This window comes from Nothoprocta perdicaria, unplaced genomic scaffold (assembly GCF_003342845.1).
Source record: "Nothoprocta perdicaria isolate Ctin4 unplaced genomic scaffold, notPer1 scaffold_286, whole genome shotgun sequence".
Classification (NCBI taxonomy): Eukaryota; Metazoa; Chordata; class Aves; order Tinamiformes; family Tinamidae; genus Nothoprocta; species Nothoprocta perdicaria.
The window spans coordinates 574,440-584,184 of NW_020455517.1; the positions used below are offsets into that span (position 1 = coordinate 574,440).

Below are 9,745 nucleotides of genomic sequence, written 5' to 3' on the forward strand. Positions count from 1 at the left end.
GTGGGTGCCCGACCCCTGCACCCCCCCAGACAAGCCCCGCGCTCCCGGGGTGCCGCAGCCCGCACGTTTGCGGCCTGTTGCCCSCTGCCCCCCGGTTTCTTCCTGCTGTGACCCCCGGGAGGAGGGCCGCGGCCCCCGCACGGACGGCRACGCTCCCGCCCCGCAGGTTCCTCACTTCCAAGGAGCAGTTCCACGCGTTCCTCAAGGCGCGGGCGGCACCGCGGAGCCGGGAGGCCCCTCAGGAGGATGAGGAAGAGGAGCCGGGTTGCCGCGAGCAGACGGAGCCTCCGGCCAAGCGAGCGAGGCCGGACGGGCCCCGTGCCGACGGAGACGGCCCGGAGGACGCTGAGGAGGCCGCGGGAGAGGAGAGGGAGCCCGGGCAGCGGAAAAGAGCCCGCGGGCAGAATAAGAGCAGGCCCTGCATGAAACCAAATCACTACGAGAGGAGCAGGCTGTGCCCGTCGGTGACGCAGGTAGAGCGGCCCGGCCCGCCGGGCTCCGGCCCGCGGCGACTCGGGATCCCCGGACATTCCCCGCTGGTTGGGAAGTACTTTTTACGTCTAGGAAACATATCCCGGGGGGYGCTTAAAGATGGAGCGGCACCGTTGGGAGCTCCTGGCATGGAGCAGTCAAATAAAATACTGGTTTCTCTGAAACTCTAGAGTTAAAACGTCCCTCCAAGTGACTAAATACCTGTGCCTCGTTCCACGGCACGTCGCAGCGATCCGCTTCCTCGTAGCGTTCAGCGGGAGCGTTTTCGCAGCGCTGCCGGCCGTGGGAGGGGACGCRGCGGCATCGAGGCAGCGGTGGGTGCCCAGAGCGGCTGATCTGGCCCCTTCCTGGGGCAGGATGGCTCTGGGCTCTTGGGCTATGTTAAGTTGTGGGCATGGTGAACTGAGCAAGCCGAGAGCAGAGGTTTTAACCTCTCCTTCTTCTTYCGTGGTTTAAGGGGTGTGCAGAGAAGTGCTACTTCGGCTCGCGGTGCCGCTTCCTTCATGACATCAGCGAATACATGGCTGTGAAACCGGCTGATCTGGGGCAAAACTGCGTGCTCTTCGCGACCTTCGGCAGGTGCATCTATGGTGTGACCTGCCGCTTTGCCCAGGCCCACCTCGGCGATGGCTACCAGAACGTCATCAACGTGGAGCTGGCCAAGCAGTGGGAAGGGAAGTCGCTGGTGAGGAACAACCTCCCCAAGGACCTTCAGCACCGGCTGCGCAAGAAGCAGTTCAGCTTTGAGAAGGCTGACGAGTACCTGCGTCGTCTGGGCAAGCCTCGTGGCGAGGGTGGGAAGGGAAACAAAACCTCAGGGGGCTCCACAGAGGWGCCCAACTGCACAGCACCTGAGGAGGGCCCCGGGGATGCCCCAGCACATCCTGTGCTGCCGGAGGAGGGAGAAGATCCCAAACCCGCTGCCCTGGAGAGTCCCTGTGTCGCGGATGCCTCGGAGGGTTCCCCYATCAAAACAATGGGCCCTGTGACAGATGAAGACATTATAAAGCTGCGGCCATGTGAGAAGAAAAAGGTGAGTGGTGAGAGGTTCTGCTGAGGGCCGCCYTCTCTTGGGTACCCATCAAGTGGCCGAGATTGCACTTGGGAACACAGAAAAGAGATTTTAGCTGGCTGAGAGCTAGCAGAGGACAGGGCTGTCTTGGGACAATATTGCTGTCATGAAAGGATACAGGAACACGAGGCTTGGAACTGTGGTGTTAACTTTGGAGGGAGGAAGACCRGGAGAAGCTGACTGTGCCTTGCACGTGAAGGAGAGCAGAGGCTGAGCCGTCGGTGAGGGTGGAAATGATCTCCTGGGAGAAGTGAACTTGGGCCTGCTTGGTTTGTGTGTGCTGCATGGTGCTGTCATGGAGGGAGGGACAGTATTGCCTCCTCCTTCTGCTCCTCATCACCTCTGGCATTGCATCCATCAGCCAGTCTTGCATCCCTCTCTTTCTGAAACTGCTTTGAGTTTCCTCCAAGCTGAGCAGTGAAAATGTATTGAGCAGTTTAAGTTTCACCTTCCTTTATGCAAGCAGTRCTCAGCCAGGGAATATTAGAGCTTCCCACTGAGCTTCAGCCTGGGCAGGTGATGAAAATTGCTAACTGGAATCTCTTCCTCCTGTTTGGCCACTGCTTGTTCAGCTCTGCTAACATGTTTTCCCCCATCCCTGACTGTTTTCCAGTTGGAAATCCAAGGCAAGCTCTATTTGGCTCCACTGACCACAGTAGGTAGATTATTCAGTTCTGCTTTTGCCCAAGTTTTTCATCAGCACGTTTGGAATGGAGCAAATCTCCTGACAAACCGTGCAGATCACAAGCTGCACGCACAGTCAGATATCCCTTGTGTCTTCCAGTGTGGAAACCTCCCTTTTCGAAGGATATGCAAGCGCTTTGGGGCGGATGTCACCTGTGGAGAAATGGCTGTGTGCACCAACCTCCTTCAGGGCCAGTCCTCTGAGTGGGCTCTCCTCAAACGGCATCACACTGAGGATGTTTTTGGGGTGCAGGTGAGTGCACGCTGCCATATGAACACTCATGTCTTCCGAGGAGAAACTCAGCTGCCTCTCAAGCTCATGCAGACTTTCCTTTCTGCAGCTGGAGGGAGCATTTCCAGACACGATGACCAAATGTGCAGAGCTGCTGAACCAGACAATTGAGGTGGACTTTGTAGACATCAATGTTGGGTGTCCCATTGACCTGGTCTACAAGAAGGTAAAAAGCTGCTCTGCAGCTTCTTTCTCTGTGTCAGCTCAGTGAATGTCTGTCCTTCGCATCATCCCCCACTGCCTGATYGCTCCTGCCAGTCTGATCCAGAGCTCCCAGTTTATTTACAGATGCTTCARTGAGGAGGCCAGTAGCCTGTTGACACAGCAAGGAATGTTCTGTTGTCACTGGTGCCCTGCAGTAGATAGAAGTTGGGAGGGACAAGGTGCTATTTCGAACTGAACTTTTCCTGGCCTAGGATGCTGTGAGCCTTATCTGCCTCTCATGAGTAAAGGGCTGCTGTTTGAGCAGCTTTCAGGAGTCTCTTTCCTCTGCAAAGAGGTATAAAGTCTTGACCGTGTCACCTCTTGTCCCACAGGGAGGGGGCTGCGCTCTCATGACTCGCTCCAACAAGTTTGAACAGATCGTCAGAGGGATGAACTCGGTGAGTCGGAGCATCCCGCCGGCAGCAGGACATGAGCTGGAGGAGCCGCTCCCACCCGAGCCCTGTCTCACTTTGCCCTCTCTGCAGGTGCTGGACGTCCCGCTGACGGTGAAGATACGCACTGGAGTGCAGGAAAAGATTAATGTGGCTCATAAAATAATCCCCAAGATCCGGGAGTGGGGAGCATCCATGGTGACGGTACGAGGATGCTCAATGTGGTGGCAGATTGTTGCCTTTTGTGTGACAAAATTAGAGCACGATACAGGGCTGACCTTCTCCTTCCCCACAACTGAGGGGCTTTTTTAAACACCTTTGACCAGTTGCAGGGCCCTTTTTAGTGATTTCTGCTACTAACAGAAGAAACACAGATGCTTTTGTATTTAAAGCATTGTCCAAGGTACTCGCAAGCTTTATATTTGTTACAAAAGGGGGTCATTCCCGCAATGCTTTGAAATAGTGAAATTTCTTTAGTGTTTCCATTCCACCTGGTTTTCTCCAGAGCATTTTTGCCGAGGGTCTCACTGCCACTCTCTTCTAGCTTCACGGCCGATCGAGGGAACAGCGGTACACGAAGGTTGCCGACTGGGACTACATAGCAGAATGTGCTAAAATAGCAAGCCCCATGCCTCTCTTTGGTAAGCGTTTCTCTTATTTTATCATGACYGAAATGACATTTTAGTAGACCAAAAGCAGTGTATGTTTGGTTAAAACTATTACAGAAGTCAGGCCCTTAAGTGTGTGGGAAAGGCTGGAGCATCAGTACTGCTGGTGACGACACCATGGAGCGTTATCTGAGCCTGGAGATGGCCGAGTTGTCCCAGCAGTGACCTCCTGCTTGGCCTTAAGCGCAGCTTTAGCTCCAGCAGAGCCACTTTGGAGCCAGCTCATCTGGAGCAGGGCTTTCATTTGCACAAAAGAGTGATGAGAGGCAATCTGCCTCCCCTGCGCAGTGCCCGTGACAGGCCTGGGCTGTGCAAAGCCCCTTGGTGCTCCTTGCTGTGAGCTGGGCACTGTGCACAGCAGCTCCAGTGCAGCCCCATTCTGTCCATGTGCTTGGACTTCCATGGATGGGTATAACGGACACTGAGCAGTGCTAGGAGGGGAAAGGCCAGGTAGGGTAGCTAATGCACCTCATTTACAGTGTCTCTTTTCCTCCTTTGGGCTCCCCAGTATGGACAGCCCCAGCTAAACCTCAAGGGTAATAGTTGGGATTGGGGCAAAGAGAAGAGAGAGTTCTTCTTTTMCTCGTAAGGGGAATATTAATCAGAAGTAGCTTTCAGAGTTTCTAAATAAGAATCACAGAGCCTGTTTGGACAATCTGGCTCTAAGGCCCTACTGCCGGTCAACATTTTATCCCATGCCTGGATTCACTCATTTTGACTTGCCCTGGTGCATCACTTTGACCTCTGGCTTCTCCCTCCTTTCTAACACAGGAAACGGTGATATTTTATCTTACGAAGATGCTGATCGAGCCATGCAGACGGGTGTTTCAGGAATTATGATTGCAAGGCAAGTGACTGTATTTCCCCGTTCACTTCTATTTCTCCAGGCTCTATTGATGCACRAGTAAATAAATTTTTAAAAATCTAAACAAACTCCAAACACAGGAAGAATTTCCTCTTGGAAAGTGTTCCTTGGAACTCAGTGAAGTCAGTTTGTATTTGTGGGAACTTGCAGCAGCTTCCTATTGAAACTGAAAGCTTTTGAAGTCATGCTGCCTCGTGAAGAAGGGCTGGAAAGACTTTTAAATTAATTGGCATCATCAGAAGCAGGCAGTCATGTAATTAACAATGCCCATTTTGTCTGCCTACAGAGGAGCACTCATCAAGCCGTGGATTTTCACTGAAATTAAGGAACAGAGACACTGGGATATCCCCTCCAGTGAGAGATTTAATATCCTCAAAGACTTTACCAACTATGGTCTTGAACATTGGGGGTCCGATACTCAGGGAGTCGAGAAAACGAGGAAGTTCCTGCTGGAATGGCTTTCCTTCCTGTGCAGGTAATTGTCCTTAACTGTTAGGATYGTTTTCACAGAAGGTCTGTACAGTSTGAGCAATAGCACACAGTGTCATTAGCATTTCTGTTTGCATTGCAGGTATATTCCAGTTGGATTACTAGAACACCTACCTCAGAAAATCAATGAGCGACCACCCTACTACATGGGGAGAGACTATCTGGAGACACTAATGGCAAGCCAAAACGTGGAYGATTGGATTAAAATAAGGTATCAAATTCTTTCAGGTTTCAAGTAAAGGAAATTGCAGAGCCTCACAAAGCCACCATGCCTGCACGGACCCTCCGAAGTGGGGTGACCTCAGCTTCCACAAATTTAAGAGCTTTTCAAAAACCAGGCAGGGTTAACCAGTGCTTCATTTCAGCAAGGTTTTTAACCRAGCTTGGGATCTCTCTCATACCCCTTATCTGCCTCAGCAGGTCATCAAGTGCCCAGCACAAATCTAGAGCAGCTGACCTCTCTCATGACACTCTTCATCCAGGGACAGTCACAGGAATCAAGGAAGGAGGGCGCAGCGACGAGAGGTCCGGGGCTTTTATAGCACTGGAGCCGTTCGTGCTCCAGACAGACCTTGCTCCGCCGGATGCCGAGCAGGAAGGCTGCCCCCATCCACAATTGACTTGTGGAATTAGTCAGGAAAATGAGGCATTTTCCCCTCTTTTTCATAATGTGGTTTCTGAGTTGATGCGACAGAGTACAGGAAACTGCTTTTCCCACCTCTGTGAATCCTCCGACAGTGGCTGGGAAACAACTGCAAACTCGGAGCCAGCTGAAATGGGAGTTGGAGCAGGGTAGCCAGCTGCTATTTCCCATCTTGTGGAAACAGAGATTAGCAAAAATAGACCACAGCTACAACCGTCTCTGGTTTTGCTAATCCTCATCTGTTTTGTTAGGAATGGGAACAGCTGCCTAAAAGCAAGTTACAAGTACGGAGGGTTTCAATCAGGATTTTTAAAATGCCATGTTTTTTCAAGGAGAACCTGCTCGCTTTTGGGTCCACCAAGCTTTGTAGCCTGTACTGTTTGCAACAGCTTGTAGCACACACTCGTAAGAAGAAATTGTAAAGTCATTGTAGATTTATTCGTGGAAACTTGTTTTAAAGGGACACTAAACAGAAGCAAGATTCTCTTAAGCACACACAGTTCTGCTTTTGAGCTCTAGACTGACAGACTCTTGTTATGCAATTAGATGCCCTGAGGGGATATTCTCTGTTGACATGTCTTATGGAAAGTTTTAGTGCTGCTATATGGAACCAGCATCCAGGAAATACATTAAGCCTCCTTGACTATAAAGAAAATGCATCTGCACTGGAAACACAAGATGGGTTCCAAAGTGTGAAATAGTTGAAGTCTTAGGCTTGGATAAATCTGATTGCAATAGAACTGGCTGACATCATTTTAGGATCTGACCTTAATATCTTTGGCACTCGCGGGGTTTTGGCTCTGTGTCGGCACAGCGAGAGGTGGGGAGGAGCTTTCCAAAGGCTGGTGATGATTTTAGGCCATTGTTTCCAGCAGTGAAGCTGCTGTTCAGGCCACCAAACCTAGAAGCCCACTTGGCAATGACGAAGGTGACAGCCCTGGCACTGAGGACACGGCAGTGCCCGTCCCTGGAGGCTGCCCCCCTCCAGCACGGTTAGAGCTTGGCACCTCTGGAAGCCGTTGTGTGCACCAGCCCTTCTTGCAGATTTTCAAGGGGGAAGAAACCTGGTCTGATACTTCTGACTGCACTTATTGCTGCCTAGACTGGGGCCTTGGGGACAGCCGGGCGTTGGTGGCCCTGCACTTTGTGATGAACTGAACAAATCTCCTCTTTTGTTGCAGTGAGCTGCTTCTGGGACCCGTACCTACCAACTTCACCTTCCTGCCCAAGCACAAGGCAAACTCCTACAAATAGGACCAACGGGACCTTTCTTACGGCATCCTGTTGACAAGAGGCTTTGAGATGGCGTGTGTTGAGGAGTGGGCTGTGCTTGGGAATGAAATAAATTTCTATATTTTTAGGAGTGTGGTTGCTTTCAGGGCCCCACGTGTCAGTCCCTGCCACAAGTTAAGCAGCAGATGGCCTGGCTGCAAGATTGTGCAAGCGCAAGAGGTGCCTCATTAACAGAGAGCARTCTGTTTAATTAACAGGATACAGCCCGGGAGAGGTCTTTGGCCTCCAGTTCACAACTGGAGTTGTCCTGACTACCCACGCCACATGTCTTTCACGTAGCCGGAGCAAGAGGCCTCTGTTCCTACTGGGATGTCCGTGGTAGTGCCAAATCCTGCGAGTGTGAGGGGGGGAAATGCACTAACTCCAGGCCCTGGGGTGCTGTAGAGCACAAGCAGCCCCGGCGYCCCAGAAGCTGATGTTCTGCAGGATCCAGGCCCTTTTGGGGAGTGCGCAGGGCGGGTGCCCTTTCCTCGTGGACGTCCCGCGCCCGGGGAAGCCAGGCCCCTCGCGGCTGAGCCTCTTCCCCTACCAAGAACCTAAGACACTTCACTGCTTTAACAAGGGCTGGATGGAAGCAGGCTGTTGAGTGATCCTGCATGAGCTTTCCTTCCTCCCTTGGCGGCTCCTTTTTCCTTTCCCTTCCTCCCTTGGGGGCTCTTTTTCCTTCCTATGTCTCTTATTCAAGTAAATGCAGCGCGAGGGAGCTGCGAGCACAGGCAGTGGTCGCAGGTGCAGTTGTGACATGCTGGGTGCACGTCCACRTCTCGGCTCGGCTGAAGCACCTTTGGCAGCTCCGTGGGCAAGACCTCCCTGCCCAACGCCACTTGGCACTAAAGGCAGCTGCAGATGAGCACTGCAGCAGCGGCGCTTGGCTCGTGCTCAGTGCAGTACCTTGAGTTGCCTTGCGGGTGTGCACCCTGCGTGGGTGTCTCAGGCGTGCACCCTGCGTGGGTCTCTCGGGTGTGCACCCTGCGTGGGTCTCTCGGGTGTGCACCCTGCGTGGGTGTCTCGGGTGTGCACCCTGCGTGGGTCTCTCGGGTGTGCACCCTGCGTGGGTGTCTCGGGACAAGAGCGGCAGACCTCCAGTCTGGTGAGAGGTTGGTGGGTCACGGGATGCGCCTGAAAAAGCCAAGAGCATCTTCCAACAGCCGTGGTGTGCACCCTGCGTGGGTGTCTCGGGACAAGAGCGGCAGACCTCCAGTCTGGTGAGAGGTTGGTGGGTCACGGGATGCGCCTGAAAAAGCCAAGAGCATCTTCCAACAGCCGTGTCCTCTCCCCCAAGGGGAATGAAGTTCTCTAGCAGCCAGCGCTGAAACAACTGCGGAGGAGAAACCTGCTGAGAGGCTTGGCTGAGGGGCCGGGCGCTGCTGGCACCCTGGCCAGCCCCAGCCTCGCCTCAGCCCTCGGCCCCGGAGCCTCCCCTCTCAGGAGCGGCTCCACATCAGCCTGGCCGGGCCCGTGCCGATTCCCCGGGGGTGGCAGAGCCCGGCTGCGACGGAGCGACGCAGGCTGAGACTGGGAGGAGTCGTGACAGCAGGGAGCAGCTCCAAAGAGGCAGGCAAAATCCCACCATGCCACCCCAAGAGCATCGACCTCCACCAGCACCTTTCACCCAAGCACCCGGCAGTGCTGTCACCCCCACGGGACCCTCCTGGGTTCCCCTGGAGTTCAGCTGGGAAGCAGGGGAAGCAAAACAAGCAGACAAGCAAAAAAGGCAAAAGGAATGGAAAAAAGGTCTGGTTTTTTGGCAGCCCCAAACCAGCCAACATTACAAATWWTTTTTCTTTTTTAAGCATTTTCCTCTCCCACCTTCCTCGAGCTCTGCCRGGTCTGAGCACCCAGTGCTCTGCCCTCCTCGTGCAGGCGAGCAAAGCGAGGGGCCGCTTCCCCTGCACCTGGCCCGCGGCAGCACCTCGGGGCCAAGGCACCATCTCCCGGTGCCCGCCTGCACCGCGCCACCGGAGCGGCCAGCGAGGCCCCCGGGCGGCGGCGAAGCCGGCGGCGACGGAACCTCCGCCGCCGCCACGTTCCTTCCCCAAACAGAAGGGGCCGGGGCCCGGCAACGGCGCGGGCAGGCAGGGCGCCACCGAGCCCCGGGCATGGCGCGGCTCCCACCACCCGCTGCCGGAGCCCTGTGCGCGCCCGCCCGGCCCTCGGGCCTGCCCGACAGCCTCTCGCCCGCAGGTGGGAGCCGCGGCCACCGCTGGTGCCGGCCCGGGSACGGGCTGCAGGGGCACCATGGCCCTTCTCCCCCCGGGCGGGACCCTCCTCTCGCTGCTCGCTTTCCGCAGGCTCCCAACACCTCTACCCACCTCCTGGCCACGAGAAAGAGCCCCTGGCGGCGCCGCCGGCAGGTAGGGCTGAGCACGGGCGGCTGTGGCCGTTCGCTGYGTGCGTGCACCGCAGAGCGCGCCCCGCAGCCCCCATTGCTGAGCGTGGGGCAGCCAGAGGGGCCCGGGCAGTGCCGGAGCGCCGAGCAGCCCCCGGGGACACGGGGCTCAGTGCATGTCCCCACGGGTGCACGGGCTTGCCCTGGGCTCCCCAGGTCTGCAGATGGCTCCGTGCGGCTGCTTCTTCGACCCGCGCATCTACCACATCGAATGGGCGGCCACGGGCTTCCTGCAGCCGCCCGTGTACAAGCTGGGCGGCGG

General features: G+C 55.3%; 1 protein-coding gene across 1 annotated transcript in view; it reads left to right on the forward strand.

The window, feature by feature from the left end:
* The window catches only part of DUS3L (dihydrouridine synthase 3 like), a 7,422-nt gene extending 290 nt beyond the window's left edge, over positions 1-7,132 (forward strand). The window contains exons 2-13 of the mRNA XM_026041501.1: positions 167-473; positions 950-1,525; positions 2,178-2,219; positions 2,349-2,501; positions 2,590-2,706; positions 3,077-3,142; positions 3,230-3,340; positions 3,681-3,777; positions 4,576-4,651; positions 4,956-5,144; positions 5,241-5,369; positions 6,983-7,132. Coding sequence (XP_025897286.1) covers positions 167-473; positions 950-1,525; positions 2,178-2,219; positions 2,349-2,501; positions 2,590-2,706; positions 3,077-3,142; positions 3,230-3,340; positions 3,681-3,777; positions 4,576-4,651; positions 4,956-5,144; positions 5,241-5,369; positions 6,983-7,055 — 1,936 coding nt within the window. The 3' untranslated portion in view covers positions 7,056-7,132. The remainder of the gene's footprint in view (positions 1-166; positions 474-949; positions 1,526-2,177; positions 2,220-2,348; positions 2,502-2,589; positions 2,707-3,076; positions 3,143-3,229; positions 3,341-3,680; positions 3,778-4,575; positions 4,652-4,955; positions 5,145-5,240; positions 5,370-6,982) is intronic.
* The last annotated feature ends 2,613 nt before the right edge of the window (positions 7,133-9,745 follow it).